The following is an 18,750-nucleotide window of genomic DNA, read 5'->3' as shown; positions in this document are numbered from 1 at the left end:
ACTTGTTTTAAAGTGAGGGAAGAGCCACAGAATGTTCTTTCCTCAGAAGAACATAGTTATGTGAATAATGTTCATCCAAGAAAGTTCAGAGTAGAGTGATAACAGTTTTGTTTCTCTTCACAGTACATCCCACTAAAAATTGGTCTATATTAGAAAGCTTTGATGACTTGATGGTATTTCCTGATATCCAGCTTAAACCTCCCCTGACACAGCTCCAGAAATTCCCTGCTGTCCCTGGTCACAGAGAGCAGAGGTTGGTACCCTCCCCTCTGCTGCCCATTGGGAGGATGCTGAAGGCTCCAGTGAGGTCTCCCCTCAGTCTCCTCCAGGCTGAACAAACCAAGTGCCCTCAGCCACTCCCCCTTTGGCTTCACCTCCAGACCCTTCCCACCTTTGCAGCTCTGTGGACACTCCAGCTGATGTAGTTTAGGAGGATGTGCCTATGATTCCTCTCTTGAGAGAATTACCAGAAAATAACTGTTAAGAGGGAAAGGTGAAAATGGAAAATGAAGCCAAAAAAATGTGCACAACTAGCTCCTACTGCGAAGCAGTAAAATATTAAATAATTTAGATGAGAAAAGGTGCCAGGAAGAGGAAGGGACAGGCAGACGAGCTGCTGCCAGCAGAAGTTGCTTTGAAAGGAGATGAATTGTCTTGGGCTGCAGTTTGTATGTAAACACTGAGTGGAGAGCCTTAAGGAAAGGGTTTTGTCAGTGATGAAAATAAGGTCAAGAAAATAATAGTTATAATGAGAAAAAGCACAAAGAGTGATTCAGGCAAATTTAAATATATATAGTAATGCTTTTTTGTGCAAACAGTTGTTATTACTTAGCTCTTTGCATTAAGCCTCAGTGGTCGGCTGTAGTGAAAACAGCATAATTTTTACATTTTCTTACATGCCAGAGAGTGCTGGGGAAGAAATGTGTAATGAGGCTGAGCTCTGTTTTGGAGAAGAAACCAAAAAACAGACAAACACATAGCTACAAATTTAGAATGATGTTTTTATATCTACTTTAAAGCATTTCCCTTCCTCTCGGGAAATAGTACATTAAGGTAAAAAACCTAAGCAAGGCTTCTGCACGCTGCACTCTAAATGAAAGGGACAAATTGACTTCTGAAATGGCTTGGAGGTTGATAAATTTCTTACCCAAGCAGTGCGTGCTGGAGGCTGAGTGGCTTTCAGCATTACTGCCTTGGACATGTGCTGGATTACAAACCTCCCTGAACCTGCTGGTGCCAAGAGTTATTTCCCAGGGAGGTTAAGTGAGGAATGGGTGAAAGTTGCAGTGTTTTTCAAGGGCTGAAGTAACAACATGCACCAGGTGTGGATTAGCAATCAGAAGGTTGGAGCAGCAGCTGAAATACAGTTGGAGGTGGTTCCCAGGTTCTGAATACAGAAATGTTGCTGTGTTTAATGGTTGTCAGCAAAGGAGGAGCAGACAAAGGATGACAGGGAGGAGCTATGGATGGCAGGAATAACAACACTGCCATCAGAGGCATCAGACCTGGAGGTAAACACAAGGAAAAAGTTACTTCATTTTTAATCTGACAGAAATATAAAGAGTAATACTTGTAAGTAAATAGAACTTGAAGGCTCAGATGAAAAGGGATCAAAGTTTATTTGTCTTTTTTAAAGTATTTGGGATATTTTTTTTCTTGCATACAAAAGCCACTAGTCTAGCAACAAAATCTTTGTGATTCATCTTTAATAGCTTAGTTTGTTTGCTACGTGGAAGTTACTGGAAAATGATGTGGTAATTGATCCAGTTTGGATTCTAGCCAATGATTATACCCCATTGTGAGACACCTTGGGATGAGTGATCATGGAATGACCAAGTTGAGGGTAACATCAAAAAGGCAGGAAAGAAAATCTTACTGTAAAGATGGTGAACTCAGTAAGGAAGGGGTGAATAAAGATCAAACAGAGATGGGTAAACTGATATGGAGAAAAGAAATTTGAGAGTTGTCTGTTTCTTAATGATACTGTTGAAGACCACAAAAGCAAATTGTTTCAGTATGAAGGAAAGAACAATGATACGAGAACAACAGAAAGTCTGTATCATATCCTGTGGTGAAATGGAGTCTGGAAGGCAGTATAAAAAAGGGCAGACGAATGAAATTGCACAAACAGGGATAGGAAGAGACAGAAACTCGTACAAAAAATACAACTAGCAAAAGGCATCAAGGGGAAAAAAAAAAAAAAAAAGAATAATTCTATAATGCTTTAGCAGCAAAAAATTTTTTTTTTTTACAAAATCAAGAAATAACTGAAAAGATTAAAGGGGACATTAAGCCATGAGCAGATGTTTCCAAGATAGCTGGAGTATTTAATGGCTGTTTTGCCTCAATCTCCCTAAGAAGGTCAGCTACAATCTGATGACAAATGTGAAAAGTCGTGGAACAAATAAACTACTTGTTAGCACTAAGAAGCTAACAAGATGGTAAGTAAAAGTCTACACAGATTTGTCAAGCACAAATCACATCAGAGCCAACTAATTTTGTTCTGTTATACGGGAATGCACCTCCTGCCTCAACAGAAGAGAAGTATTAAACTTGATATAATAGAGATACAGGCTGGACGAAACTGCTCTAAAGGAGCTGGAAACTGGTAGACAAAGTGATCCAGAGTGTTATTTATGCTGAAAGGTGGAAAAAAAAAAAGAGATATATTTAAATCTCTTTACATTTTTTAGCATGATTTTGATGGGTGAAAATATACTTAATTCAGTAAAAGCAGTGAGGTTTAGATACCTATATAAGAACTCTATTTTTCTAGGAAATGCATGGAATTATGCATAACTTAGAAAAATTACACATTCAAAAGTATGATAGCAGGTTTTTTTCTGAAAATAAGCTTGAAAAGTCCACTGTCATAGAATCCCAGAATGGTTTGAGTTGGAAGGGCCCTTAAAGGCCATCTCATTCCACTCTCTGCCATGGGCAGGGACACCTTCCACTGTCCCAGGTTGCTCCAAGTCCCGTCCAACCTGGCCTTGGACGCTTCCAGAGATGGGGCAGCCACAGCTTCTCTGGACACCCTGTGCCAGGGCCTCCCTACCCTCCCAGAATTTTTTCCTGGGATCTCATCTAAACCCACTCTCCATGTGAAGCCATTCCCTCTTGTCCTATCACTCCAGCCCTTGTAAACAGTCTCTCTCCATCTCTCTTGTGGACTTCCTTCAGGTACTGGAAGCCTTCTCTTTTCCAGGCTGAACAATCCCAATTCTCTCAGACTTCTGAGTATGGAAAAGGATAAATAAATTTCTGTCGTATTTTTTCTTTATAAAGTTTATGTTTAAACATGTGAATGTTTTTCATTCTGCCTGCATCTTCAACCAGTTACCCTATTTTACACACTGCTGGGATTTAAAATTTCGTTGTCATCTAGAAATATCCTTAATTATGGAGAGTGAATAGAACAAAAGAGAAACTCTGATGTGATTGAATTTGAAGATCTGGGGGCCTAAGCAGTAATTATGCATGAAAAATGGTGTTGTGCATATTTCTGCTGGAAACTCCTCCACCTGCCTCCTCCTACTTACTGAGCCTTTGCCATTCCCATTATAGCAACGACCTCCTCGTGACTGGGGGGTTTGGAAGATGTGCTGAGTGCCTGTGGTGGTGTTGATGGCAGTGGCTGAGGAAGTCCATGTGGGCATTTCTCACACAGAAAGTGTTCCAACCTTTTGTCGAGAGACCAGATGTTCTCTGTGGTGTCTGTTTTAAATATCTGCCATGTCTTTGGGGTGAGACAGGATTCTAACCACTGCAACACAAGGCTGGGACTTAGATTGGAAAACATCTATTTCAGTGTTAAAATTTAAAAGGAGTAGCCAAAATGAGAAAAAACATAAGCTTGCTCTTTAAAGCTCTTGCTAATAGGTGATACAGAAAGATGTTTTTTGTGGAAATCTTCTCAGTTTGTGGGTGGATGATGGGGAAAATGTGAGCAGTACAGTCTGTCCCAAGTCTTATCTTAAGGATTTAGCACCATTGACAAAGCAGTTCTCAGGAGAGAAACATGGTTTGGAAACATAATTATGGGCTGAAAAACACTCTGGGTCTCCATCAGGATAGTTGGATTCAGCTGCTCGAAAGTCATCTGACATAAAATCATCTGCCCCTATTTTTCAAGGTTGAGTCAAAAAATGTTCAGTGGCAATGTTTGGCTCTTAGTACTGCTCTGCAGTGGGGTTTGGTGGTGACTGCAGAGGTAATGGAAATAGTGATTTCCTATTTGTAACTAATCTCTGGATCTTGGGATACTTTCTAACCAAATTATTTTCTGTGATAAAAATCAGCAGACGAATGTGTAAATAGTTTAAGATACTAAAGGGGTAAAAATATTAGAGAATACCGTTCTCAATTTAAGTGTCCCCTTGTCCTTCTAAACAAGTTAACTTCTGGGGCACGACCAAACTGGGTTTGGTTTAACCAGTGTGTGAGTGTTAGAAGAGTTTTCTCAAGTTGCTACTCACCTGTACAACCTGGTCCTGTAGAAGTCATGATACTGCACTTGAGTGTCAGGGGGAGGGTGTAAAAAGAAAATGTTTGTGACAGTGTTTAGGTAGAGTGGAATGAAATGCACCAGTTTGAAACACTGGATTTAGAAATGATGAATTTGTAGGGGATTTGATTTTCACTCTTTCTGTAGCAGGAGTGTCTGTGACGCAGTATTCCCGATTCAGACGTCAGAATACAAATCTACACCAAGCTGATGAAGGTTACCTTAACAAATTTGGCAGGAATCCTTCAGCTGTGTTTGTATTTGATGATGGCCATTAGCTCCATGGGTCTCATCATCATTTAGTCATGTTTTTTTGACTTTTAAACTGTCAATAGGAATGTATATCAGCTGCTAAAAAATGTTAGCAGGAACAGTGTAGCTAAAATTACATTGTACTTAAACATGCCATCTTGAATAATTTTCCTGTAGCACTTCATAATGCAGACAATTACCACTGTCAGGAGCTTCCATTTCAAACACTGAGCCAGCTTCTGAAAATGCAATGGCAAATTTCCCACAAGCCTGTCCAAGAAGGGGTTTGAGTCCTCTCAGAGCTCTGATATGCAGGATCAGCATCCTTAATGTAGAAACACCTGTCCAGAGCAGCCCTACCTGCCCCAAACCGGGGCTGTAGAACTTGTGCACATTCTAGACATCAGATTGTCCTTGGGCAGAGGGAGGTTTGGCAGCTGGGAGTGGAGAGAGGGGGAAATAAAAAAATGAGTATGACTGGCATTAATAAGGTCAGAAAAAGGGTAGATAAGTACGGTTGAAGTTGAATAGCTGAAAGAGAAATTGTTAATTAATGTGGAAGGATCCACAGTAAAAACTGTGTCAAACCAGCCGGACTGAATTCTCTCCCAGGATTTGGGACTGACCTGAAGATCCTTTTTGTGTATTGTTTCTCTCTCAAGTAATGGCTCTGGGAGTGCTGGGACAATGTGTGGGCATTTATCCCCAGTTAATTGCTTTAAAATATTATCATGTTCCTTTATTGCCAGTTGCTATGTAAGGAAGTAGAAAATTATATTTTACTTTTATTGTGCAATATATGCTAAATTTTCCTTTTGTTATGTTTTTAATAGCATAGATATTTTCAAATAGAAAAGGTATCTCGTTCACTGTCAGTATAATGATTTGTCTGCTGGGAAAGAATAACTTTGTATCACTGAGAATTATTTCTTTAATATTCAGAGAACTTTCCTAGGGATTAACCTTACCACCTAATGAGTTTTTTCTTCTGCTTATTCATGAAAAAAAAACCATCTTCGAATTTTTACCTCTCTTTTAGCAACCTGATCTGTTGGGATAGCTAATCTTCCATCAGCTCCTCCTGTATTTAAGTTTGGTGTGGCTTTAGTATTTCAAGGAAAGTATTTTTCTGAGTTTTGTGCAATAGTTAATTGATAGCAATAGTAATGGTTATAGCATGAACTTTTCATCCTGCTCAGGGTGAACTTCCTCAAAAGCTAACCAAACATTAAGGAATATTGCTGCCCACAGCAATGGCCTTGTTCTGGTTGCTGCAGTGACCATGGAAAATCTTTGTGTCTCTGAAGTGTGCTGCACACAGCTGGGACAAAGAGCCTTTCTGATAGAATATAGAGCTTCTGAAAATTAGAGGTTTCATCATCACTGGAGATGAAACCTGTGGAGTATTTTATAAGGTTTTTGGTGGGTAGGTTTTTAGAAAAGGGCACAGGAGGAGTGATGCATTTTCATTTTCTCTATTGGTTGCTTCAGCTGACTTTCATTCCCTGGATCTTTCTCTAGAATCTGCATTTGCTTGGTTTTCCTATTTATCCCCTCTCTTGTTAATAGTATATGCAAAAGAAACTGCCTACTGTCTGGTTTTGTATATGAAAGTTCTGGAAGAGATGTAAGTGGTATTATTAGAGATGTTAATTCTTTCCTATAAAATTACTATTTGTCATGGTTCCTATGGAAATATTAATATGTAGCTATTCCAAAGCAGGAGCTTTTACAGATATCCATCTTATTTTGTGTCTCTCACCACCACTACCCTCCTTCCCCCACAAGTGGGGGTTTTTTCTGTTGGGGATCAAATATGATGTGCAAATAGGCAGGGATATAGTGTTTTCTGCAGGGTTATTTTGATTTTTTTTTAGTTATTAACAGGAAGAAATCAATTAGTTGCAGGCATTGGAACTTCTTTCCTTTTCCTGCTCAGGACGAATGACAATGTGTCATGAACACACACAGCTGGAAGAGATTCTGCTCACTTGAGGGGCAGGGGACAAATCTGCATTGTTAAAATATGTGAGCTCAGAGAAAGCACTTCCAAGTATTTTTCTGTCTGTGGGAAGGCCCAGTATAAGGAATCCTCTTATTACATTTGAGCTCTTTCTGTGGTAAAATTCCCCCTGAAAACCCAATTCTGTGTTCCTGGCAGAAATTGTCATGTGCAAAGCTCTTGTGGAGCAAGAATTAAATGTGACAGCTGCTGTATCAGACCTCAGAACCATTAGCTTCTCCTAGGGTAGAGATGGTGATAAAATCCTTATTCTACAAAATACCTGTAATGCAAAATTAGAATTCTTCCCTGCAAAGCTTTCCTCACCTGCCACCTGGCAGGGTCAGTCTGCCTTGCTTTCCATTAGTTAAAATCTCTGTTACTGGGGAAGCACACTAGATGACTAAAGTCTCTCTTTTGGGTTTTTTTTTTTTTTAGAAATAGAAACCTTTTCTAATTGACAAGATTCCTTTGAGGAACGTAAATATGTACCTTTTATGATGGAAATAACAAAAAAATCCTCATGACGGTGTCAAATGTTCAAGTGTGGCAGAGTCACGAGAAGCCAAGGAGAAAGTAATTGGTGCTTAGCTCCCTTTCTCCTGCAAGCCTCAATAACACTTTAACATTGTGGTGGTTTTCCCTTGAATGTGGCAAGAGAAATGACAGGTAGTTATTTTCACTATTTTCTGTTTCCATGGAAACCCAGTGTTTGCAGTAACAGTCTTACTGTAAGCTCTGTAATCCTCCCCCGGGGCTTCTCGCCAATGTGGTAATTTAATAATTCATGAGCATTAAGCCTGAATTTGCTGGGAAGCAAACTGTGTTGCTTGGAGCCGTTTTCTCAGGGCCAGATTCATTTCCCTCACAGATTTGGTGTTCTTTTCTCTAAGATGTCTTTATAAAATACACTCCATAAACCAAAGCAGTGTACTTTGCTTCACTTGTTTGTGAAAGCAAGGTTATTGCAGAGCTGCTGGATAAGACAGCTCGGGAAAGCAAGTCTCCTGCCTCCCCCAACAAAAGAAAAGGGGGAAAAACCAAACACACTCGGTGAGCACTCGCCTGAAAAGGAAGATTTTTAAATAGTCCATGAGTCGCTGTTGAGACAGTGAGCAAACTTGAAGTTCACCAGAGGTGATGCTCCTGTCTCCGGGGCTCGGCAGTGACCGCTGTCAGTGATGGATTGCTCAAACACTGCTGGCATCTGGGAGATGCTCTTGCTTTACACTGGGAGTGGGAATTGAGTTCTTCACAGACACAGGACCATTCTGTACATATGCTCTGGCTTCCTGTCGCACTCACACTGAGATTGAAGACTCATACTGTGGAGCTCTGGGAGATCTTGTTATCAGGTCAGTCTTACAGCAGCTGTAAGGACCTAGATTTTTTCCCAAGAGGATGAGCAAAAATTAGCAATTCTGAAAGATAATCATAATGAACAGAAAATAAACTTGAAAAAGTTTTTACAGAAGATACTCCTACTGTTTAAATCACCTTTCAAGAGAAAAACCTGTTATTTTTGACAATGGGAAATTACTAAAATGTTGATACAGATGTGTGCTTTCTTCATGAACGTGAGACCATGCTCATGAAATAAAGTTCAGAAGGCCTGAAGTAAGGCTTGTTTTCTTTTTAGAAAGTTCCTACAGGGTGTTGTCGAAAGTATCAGGCTGCAGTGCTGTCCTGGAGTGACCGTTTCAATCACTGACCATGGTAATGTTCTTGCAGTTGACAAACTCAAGAGAGATTTGGACAAATTTGGCCAATGGAATGAAAATAGAAGTCTATTTTTTTCTTGTGTGAAGTTGTGCAGGCAAATATGAGAAGCCTCATCTCCTTATCATTAACTGTGTTGCACGATGCAGCACAAATGGAAAGCCAGGACAGTAGAGCCTGGTTTTCTCTCAGCTTCCAAATAGGATGGTGGAGAGCAGTAATTGCTTTCTGGAAAACTGGCTAATGCTGCCGCCCTGGGGCTTTAAAACTTCTGCTGTGCTGGTCAATGGACTTCCTCTCTGATAAAGGAGCAGCTTCCCAAGTTAATCCATGCAAATATTAGCTTGTCCAAACTGTAAGGTTTAGAGACTGTAGTTTCAGTTTTCTCTCCCCTTCCCACTCCCACCAAACCCCAGGGATCTCTTTCATGGTGTTTCTCTCCTAACTTAATTAATGTTTTGAACCAAGCTCCGTTTTTTGCAGCTTTAAGAAAATGCTTTGATCCTATACCAGTAACTCCTAACATAATTCCATTCATCTGGTTAACATATTGTCCTTGTAGAGCTTGTACACACAGGGGTAGGAAGAATGCAGTATTTGATGGCACTGATGAAGTAAGCTGCCCAAAATGTGGTGTGCAGAGCAAGACTGGGATATTTTGAAGGCAAATGTTGGCAAGGTTTAGTTGCCATAGAGAGTGACCAGCTTATCCCAAGTTTGTTCTTGAGATTTATCAGGGGCAAAATATGGTGCTTTTACAGTAGCATCTTCAAATGTTTATGATACTCATATGCCAGCTCAAATGTTACTCTAGAATTATTGTCAGGCATGTTAGCATTCATTAAAGAAGGGACTAGAGATTTTCTGGGGAGGGGTAGGGGGTAGAAATTAAATAGTATCATGCTTATCGTTTATTTTTTAACCAGTAGGACTGAAAGGAGGTGAACTGTCCTGGCTAGGCAAGTGTTTGTAGCTTATTCCTGAAAACTTCTGGCTTCTGTGGCAGCATTTTCAGATTTTTGTTCCTGAGTTTGTATTTTACATGCAGGTGAGGTTTTATGTAATACCAAAAGTGTCAGAAAGAAACCTGGGGAGACACCAAGAGAAGATCAAAGCCTAAAATATGAGTTCTTATGTGATCTTTTCCACTACCATGTGACCCTTTTCCCTGTGCACTTCTTTGTTCAGTGTTCCCCCAGTTTTCTCTGGAAATAAGCACTGCAGAAAATAAGAAAAATTAGGGAGCATTTGTACCTTTTCCCTTTTGGTGGCACATTGGAATGGAGAGGGTGAAGGAGGTTTTGTTTCTGGGAGAAATAGCTGCTGGACCATTATTTAAGGCAAGGGAAGGGTACAAGATGTGAGGTTTCTGCCTAAGGAGATTGAAGCCCGAATGTGCTGCTGTTCCTGCTTCAGAAAACCAATCTCCTATACTTTATTAAAGAATTAATTTTTTCAGTCCGTGTTCTTTATCACCAGTTTCCAATTCCAACAGAAAATTGATCTGCAGCCTCTCTGCAGACCTCCACAGCTTTGGCATTATGCATCTATTAATGCTGTGCCTACATTCCCAAATGGATGCCCAGTCAGGATTTTTGCCTTGAAACACGCCCAGTAATGAAACGTGCCCATGAATGAATACAAGGGGCTCACCAGGCCACCCCAAGCTCTTTGCCAGGCCCTTCCTTTTGTTGTCATCTCCACATGTTATGCAAAGAACATCGTGAACAAACCTCAACAACAAAAACTCCCTGTGGGCATAGTGCCACTCCTGCTCACCCAACAGTAAATTTTGTCCCTGTTTTCCCCCTTTTTCATGCTGAAAATGTAACATCCCAAACCATTGATGGCTTCCTTCCTTTTTGCAGAGTTCAGTATGGTCATGCTTTTCAGTCAGTTTGGGGAAGCCAAGAAGTGAGACACTACACTCCTTTCATTTTTTCTCCTTTGCAAGTGAATGAACAAGAAGCTGTTTGACTTTGCTTGTCAGAGCAGTGGTTCTTATATTTGAGTAGTTGTAGCAATTACTAATCATGAGAGTGATTGTAAACCCGGGCTCAGTGCTGCACAAGAGGTGGTTTCACTATGATGTGAATTAGCACAGGAGGAGATGCTGCAATTAGAATAATTGGAGATTGCTTATAGCATATAGGAGCAAAAGGAATAAATAAACTTTTGTTTAAGATACTGCTTCTGGTGTGGCACGTCTTGGGTCTGAGCTCAGCAGGGTAAAATATTAATTCTTTTCTCTGTTTTGATGCATTTATCTCCAATTTTATGCAAAAGAACTGATTTTGGTGTATATTCAGAGTAGCTGAAAACTTTTATTGAGTTGTTGGTTTTGGTTGTGGGTGCTTTGTGGGTTTTTTGGTTTTGGACAGTAGTAGGATCAAGCAGTCAGATTGCATCTCAGTACCTCCCCATGCTTCATTTGCACCGCTCATTTGGCAGTTACAACTACTGGGTTTTTAAATTAATTTCCACATGGAATTTATTCAGATTTGATATTTCAGTCTTACTAAACTGGACTTAATGTTGTATAGATTCTGTGCATGCTCTTGTCCTTGTGCAGAAGACAAGCTTGAGGAAAAGATGCACTGGAGACTGAACTTCTTCCAAGGACATAGCTCTTAAAAGAAGAAATTAAGTTACTGAATTCCCATTAAGTTTCTTGACCCTAAATGTGTGTATTTTTGTCTAAAAACTGAGCTGCAATGATAGATGAAGGCAGTGGATTTTCAGGTCATTGGAAACAGGGTTATTCTTCTAGATTTGCTTTGACATAGAAATAAATTTGTAGTTGTAAAATGGGAAGCAGCTGACTAACTAGTACATGTGGGTCACCAGTGTAAAAAGGTTCCAGTCCCATTCCAGGGACCATTCCAGGAATACTGACAGTGTCAGCACCGGTCAGACCGTAGTAGAGTAATAACAGAATAGTAGAACAATAGTAAACTGTTCTTGATCAGTACTAATATCAAAAATTAGAAGAGTGCTGGAGATGAGAAACAAACCCAGAAGTTTAGGAGAGCTGATGTGCAAGGAAAGGAAGGAGAACTGGAGGTGGCTTGGCCCTTTGGGGTGGCCTCTTGGCACTGTTGCCTTCTCCTGGTCCTGTCTGTGGATCTCCTTCGGCCAAATGCCTCTTCCTGATCCACAGGTCTCAAATGCTGCAGTTGATTCAAAGTCCCCTTAATTATTTATTTGTAAAAGCTCAAGAGGACTCGAGGGAGGACTGGAAATGAAAGGAAGGAATGTAAAGGTTGTTACTGCAGTGATGCTGGAATAAGGGAACAGGTGATCAACAGGCAGGTGAGAGAGGTGGTGGCTGCTTCATTTCTTGAAAAGCACTGGAATAGGGGGACAGGAACCAGATTTTCTCCATGGCTCTAACAAGGAGAAGATGAATTGCAAATTTTAAAAGATTTCCACTTATTAATGGAGGAAAACCTTGCAAGAGACAGCAAGTGGTATCCCAGAATATCCCTCTTCGGGTGCTTTAAAAGCAGACTAAGCAATACAGCTTTTGTTAATGAATGAAATACATACAGAGAGCTCAGCTCAAAGACTTGGCAGTGGCTTCCCTGCCATTGTCCAAGGGACAGCCTGCACAGGATTTTGTGGCACGCAGGATTGCATTCAGCTCCTGTATGAAAATGAAATGCTCATTAGAACTGAAATAATAATTAAAACCTAAAAAAAACCTGCTTTGAAAGTTCAAGACTACATCTTATTGGAAATTTAATATACAATAGAGAACATTGATTTATGTATTAGGTGGATAGAGGTAGCTATGAAGATGTGATATTGTTGTTGTAATGTGACTGTCAGTGCAATGTTCTGAAGTTCTGGTGTTGTCCTGCTCTTCACTTAACATCACAAAATTCTTACTGAAAGAATGGATTATAGCATATCATTAAAGCATTTGGTAAAATGTTCTTAACTTACTGACATCTCAAAAGAATCATCAAATACCTGTTTCTTACAGATTTCTTTGTGGCATTTCAGCAGTCTCTGAGGTTATAACACTGGTGGCAAATTAATTAAAATTATAACTGAATGGGGTTGTGGGATACATGGAGTTCGGAGTAATAGTGAGTGACAGGGAGAGTGAAACAGCCAGAGAGGATGATCTGGGTTGCTGAGCATCATTAACTTACATAAATTATCCTGCAGAGCTGTATAATGAGATAGGTATGGGTCATGCTCAAGAATTAAAGACCATTTCAACAAAAGTAATAATTCTGAAAATATATCATTATTTATAATGAACAGGTCCCATGAACTCACAGCACAAAGCTGTGTGGAAGGGCCAAGAGAGGTGATGTCTGATAAATCATAGTTACCATGAGTAGGGACTTGGCTTCACCTGTGTGGAGCCCACAGATGTGTGTGTATTTATGGTGGAGCTGGTCTCAGTACCAGACTCTTACAATCTTACAGCTTTAGAACCGGTCATGAAATGCTGTTGAGAAATTGCACCGTGGGTATGTTCTACAAAACGATTCCAGCACTTTTTCTTGGATTTTTTAACAGTGTTAAATTGCTTATTTGTGTGTGGGGATATCACTGCTATGCCTGCCCTGCAAGGAATGAGCTTCTCTAAAAGGCTCTTTAGCACAGAAGGGTGACAAAATGCACTGAAATCAGGCATTTCCAAGCTGCCCGTGGTCCATGTGCTTTAGCAGCAGGGATGAGTGGCCTTTGGAGCAAGCTGCCAAAGGAGGTAGTGTGGACACTGTGCTTTCATTTTTTTCAGGCCAACAGTGGATAATATGCTGGCAAATGTATCAAAGGAAGGCTACTGGAGTTGATGCAGTTCTACTGGATAGGATTGAAAGGATCTGTGATTTAATGGAAAATTTAATGATGTGCTCTAACTTTATTTCTATGAAAATCTAGGAAGAAAACTCTGGTCAATACTCAGGGGGCTGTTGCACACTAGGGAAAAAATTGCTCATCAAACTTGCTTCTACACATAAATTCTCTGTCTTAAGAAATAATACGAATGTCCATGTCTTACCATGCATTGTGAGGATTGTTCATTTTGCAGTCTGGCTAAACGTGCTGGTTTTACTCATCAAAGAGCTGCTTGATTTGATTGGTAAGAGTTATATCAGTTGAATCTTAATGTATTTGAATTAGTTTCTTGTTTCTATAAATGCTGCTCTATGTTGAAGGAGATGGCTTAATTGGTATTCTTGTAACTTTTAGTTTTGAGTGGATTTTAATGAACCAGTTTTACCAAAGGCAGTGTACCCCTCAGCAAGTTTGCCTTAGCCTGTGCCTGGAGGAGTTGTAATGTGTACAGATTCTGTGCTTCTTATATTCACATTATTTTAATGTTATTGCATCATGAATATGCATCAACACAATGTTTTCACATGCAGACTACTTACTATTAAAAATCTGTGCTATTCCATTTAATTTTGTATATACCAGTGAATATTGTTGCATATACTTCGGAATTATAGCAACCACTGCATTTTTCTTAAATAAAACCAAAACCTACCTGTATTCTTCTGTTGAAGTATGTACAGGAAAAGCTCATTGTTTTTTTTTAACATTGTTTGTTTTTCAGTGAGAGGTTCATGGTGAGGTTAAACAAGAACGGAGGCCCCAGGAATCCAGAGAAGATTGATCGAATGTGTGCACTTTTCACAGTACGTGTCTGTTCCCTTTCTTCTCCCCTCACAGGAGTGGGATTGGAGGTTTCCTGAGGGGAAGGAAACTCAGTTCTTCCTCTCCAATATAATCAGTAGAACAGAAATGACTTTTAGGTTTTGTTATGGTTTTGATTAAATGTTAACATAGGAAGTGAACGTACTTCTAAATTATTTTTATGGCTAAGTGAATATTCTGAAGTACTTCCTTTTAAGTGCATTTTGTTCCTGCATATAGTGTGAAATTTTGAATTTTTTCATTGGATGTGCTGTGCTCTTAGAGTGTAGGAAAAGGCTGTTATGGCCTGAACATAAGACAAGGCACTTTTTTCTGAATGAAAATCAGACAAGTGTTATCCCTTGTCCTGTCCCTACATGCCCTTGTCAGAAATCCCTTCTGTGCTGGTCTTAAGTTCCGTTTAAAATTCCTTCAGAATCAAGTGTCAGACCATGATTTTTTTTGCTGTTTGTCCTCAGAAAGAATATAAAAATCTAGAGATGCTGAAACTTAACAGCTCCTTGCAGAATAACTGTAAGGAATCTCAGATCCCAAGTGTGATAAACACCTTCCATCGTGACTCACCTTTAGTTAGTGCACATGCTGGAAGCTCTGTGACAGAAGTATTTTTACCTTCCGTGAAAAAAAAGATGGCAGAGCTTTGGTTCTGGCAGTGACACCCTCTGAGGTCAGACAGGGCTGGACACTGAACCAGGCATGGTCCCCAGCACTGTTCCCTTCTCTCTCTTAAGAAGGCAGCAGAATTCCTCCTCTTAGGGATCAGAATATATCCAGCCAGGTGTAGGATTGCTCAGTTTTGTCTCCATCTGGATCTAGGAGATGCAGGGCAGTCCAAAAGTAGCACTGACCTGGATGCTGACATCAGTAGCAGTTCTGGTACCATCAGTGAAGTGCTGCCAGCTGATTAAACATCAGCAGAGGTGGCAGCATCACCCCACAGAGGGTAACTCCAACCCAGAGTCTGGCCCTGCTGAGAGAAGGTGGGCAGGGGTTAAGGTTCAGCAGTGGTGTCTGAGTCAGGTGAAAGGCAGGAGTGCAGCATTAGGAGCTGCCCTAAGAAATATTCCCAAAAGGCAGCACAGATTGCTTTGTATCAACTTTGGCACTTTCTGGCCTCTGAGGTTTATCATTTTGGAAAAGATCATTTTGGGATCCAACTTCCCCATCCTCACTGATGCCACATGACTTGGGGTCATGGAACAACTGTCCTGTTTCTCTCTGTGTGGTGAACAGTGTGAAACACTTTTGCTCTGGTGATCTGCAAACCAGCCTCTACACCCTTTAAAAAATAATGATAAACTACAGCCAAGGCCATAACAGTTCCAGGAGAGACCTGCTGCGTATTCCAAGGAGGGCCTCTGTAGTCCAGGAGCAGCCAGCCCTGGGATTGTAGACATGTGCCACTGCAGCCCCAATCCTGACCAGAGATACCTCCTGAGCTCCCTTTCTCATCACTATGCAAAAATACCAAAGCTGCTGCAGTCTCAGCTCTCCAAGGTGCTCAGACTCCATCACAGGCTGGTGGAGGTGCTTAGACTCTCTCACTCATCTGCTGGAATGTGCACTCTACATAACAGGAATTAAAATTAATGTATACTCTACATAGCAGGAATTATAATTGGAAAAATTATCTGTGAAAAAAATCTCACGCTTCTAATACAGGATTTTTCATCAATGTGTTCAAAGGACTTTCCAAAGTGTGTAGTAGAAGAGCAACAAATAATTGCTTTTTTCAATAACCATTTTATCTGCAGTGGTTCTATCTTATCATAATTTCTTAATTATGAAATGCTTCTAAGATAAGGTAATTCTGTGATTTTCAGGTCTCTTCCCAAGCTTGTGTTCATCTTGACTTTAAATCTATTTATTTATTTCCTTGCCCTCCCTCACCACACCGCAATATCTTTCTAAAACTCATTTTCCCCAAGGCAAGCAGCCCGTATGTTAGATAATTCAAGGGATCCCTGTCTTTTCCTGCTATCTCTGTTACTTCTAAGGGTTCAGCTGTCTCCTTGTGTAAGATACCAAAATTACCCAGGTTTTGGTTTTACATCTGCTGTCATATCATAGCAAAGGTGAGAAATTGCTTGCTCTGGACATCAAAGCTCGCTCAAGCAAACCTCAGCCTGTGCACACCTTAGAAATGTTCCTGGGTCTGAATTAAAATGTAACTACACTGTATAAAGTTGTTATTTTTGTTAAACACTGTATTCTCTGTGGCCTGTCAGGTTGGCAGCTGAATTAATGACTAATTAGTGGCAGACAGGTACCCTTGATTCCAGTGGTTTGGGGGTGGTTGTGATGGTGTTTGGGTTTTTTAACACACAAGCGGCCTTTGTAGAAACCAGCATTGTAAAGAACTAACCATTATTGTAGAGTAACTCTCTTCCCATACCCAATACTGGGGGTAAAATTTAGGGGTGATTTTCTAAAAAGCCATTCAGTTAGAATTATAATGAAATTTTGTTGCGTATCAGTCAGTATCATTTAGGAAACTCAGAAGGATGTGGGAAATACCCACCCTGTGGATGCAGTCCTAAGAATAACCAGTAAATGTAGTTTGTCCTCTCCTGGTCCTAGGACAAGCGCATGGATTCTCTGCAGAGGAATTCTCTGAAAACTTCCTGGCAGGGGTTGGGGCTTTTGATTGTTTGGTCCATGTCATAATACGAATTTCTTGCCTTGTAAAAAGCCTGTGCTGTACAAATTGAAATACAAGGCCATCTGGGCCCACATTTTTTGTCTTTTGCCTGTGACACAGTAAATTTTTTTGTGAAATTGGAAAAGTGACTAAAGTGTGAACCCATCAATATGTTCATGCCCTGCCATTTTCTGATGTTTTGACAGCTGCCCTTTGAAAAAATAGTTCTTTAAATTGCTGTTAATTAAGAACTGGTAATCTGATGGTGTAATAAAATTCCCCCTGTCAAAGCACAGATATTTTCAGGAATCTATTGCTCTCTAGAGCACTAAGTATTACCTCCAAGGTTTTTTGATTTTTGAAATGCCTTGTCAGGCACTACTGAGATTAAAACTATGTCAAATCAGTTTTAGTGTGGAACTTCATGTCTCCAAGACATGCAAGATAAAGGCTACCATATGTTACACTGGTATGCTGGGTGATGAAGAAAGCCTAGAAAGTGTGTTCCCTTCTTGGTGCAGCAGCAGAATCGAGCCTGAGGAGGAAATGCTAAAGATGATTTATGTAGCTTAATTTTTTGGCTCTGGAGGGACACGATCTGCTGGTTAGCAGCATCCCAAACAGTGGTTCTGCAGCTCCCTGCATATGCTGCCCTGGGAAATGCAGTGCTGCTTTTAGAGAGCAAGGAGGCACAGCCATGAATTTGTTACTTGCCTGCTGTAATTTAGCAGTATAACACAATAGGGAGGGGATTGAAACTTCTCCTTAGGATAAATTCCCTTTATGCCTAGTTCTGAGTCACTGTGCCAGCTTTTATTGCGCTGCATGGCACCGTAATCTGGAGTTGCATTGCCATTATAATCTCACTGGTTGAGATATGGGTTCTCAAGTCACATGTGAAAGAAAGTCCCTGTGTGATTTAAGGTTCATGTTTTAGCTTTCAGCAAAATGCAGTTTTAAATTCTAAATTGGTTCAGATTAGGAATGACAGATCTTAGATGTCCACAGCTTAAATTTCCTCCCCGCTTTATGTAAAAATAGCATTATTTCCTTTTACAGTGGTTATAATACCACGTAGTTGAGGAGCTTTTTAAAGAAAACCACGAGATTTTATCTGAATCAGAGATTGTTCCAGTTAATTTTTGTGTAAAGTAGTACCTGACAGTGAGATGACAGCACTTAGTAGAGAAAGAGGCAGCAGCTGTTGCTGTAGAGCACGAGGATCCTTTTTGCATCAGTCTAAAACAGGGATGAATATTCTCCCAGTACACAGTGCCTGTTTAAAATCTTGTCTGGGAGGTGAGTGGCATAGGCAAAACTGGTTTTTAGGAAGAAATGTTTCTTAGACCTTTCTTGTAACTAAAAAAATAAAAATGCAGGAGGAATGTCTCAAAGTTGATGTTTGTTTATGAAGTTATCAGTGAAATCTACAATATGCCAAGGAAATTGCAATGAAGGTGGCTTCTGACATATGAATGCAAAATGCTGCCATAATGACTTATTGAAAAGTGTCCTATATGTATTTTCTTATTTTTTTTAATTTTTAAATTATTATTATTTTCTTAATTTATTTATTAACTTTATTTTTGAAGTTGCATCGGAGTCAATAACACTTACTTGTCTTCATTAACTTCGGCTTCCCTTTTGCTCTTCTGTAGGTTGTCCTGTTGTTTGGTTTTTCTTGAAGCTCATTTTTAAAAGGCTTGACCTGCTTTTCTGTAACATGGGATTTCAGAGTTTTCATCCACGTTTATAGCTGCAGGCACTTATGTTGGAATGTCTCTATTTTTTCCAATCTTGCAGGATCTCAGCAGCAAGGACATGAAGAGGGATTTGTACATAGTTGCCCATGTAATCCGAATAGGTACAGTATGATTTAGTGCTTGAAATATATGTAATAAACAGTGCTCTTCGAGTATTTTTAAATGTGTGTTTTAATTAGCTGCT

General features: G+C 40.0%; 1 protein-coding gene across 12 annotated transcripts in view; it reads left to right on the top strand.

Moving 5' to 3' along the window:
• The window catches only part of DOCK3 (dedicator of cytokinesis 3), a 185,444-nt gene that overhangs the window by 78,819 nt on the left and 87,875 nt on the right, over positions 1–18,750 (top strand). For all 12 annotated transcript variants that reach the window (XM_039559294.1, XM_039559293.1, XM_039559298.1 and 9 more), the window contains exons 10-11: positions 14,062–14,143; positions 18,607–18,667. In XM_039559294.1, coding sequence (XP_039415228.1) covers positions 14,062–14,143; positions 18,607–18,667 — 143 coding nt within the window. The remainder of the gene's footprint in view (positions 1–14,061; positions 14,144–18,606; positions 18,668–18,750) is intronic.

Source organism: Corvus cornix, chromosome 12 (genome assembly GCF_000738735.6).
Source record: "Corvus cornix cornix isolate S_Up_H32 chromosome 12, ASM73873v5, whole genome shotgun sequence".
NCBI lineage: Eukaryota > Metazoa > Chordata > Aves > Passeriformes > Corvidae > Corvus > Corvus cornix.
This window is presented reverse-complemented; position numbering and strand designations above follow the sequence as displayed.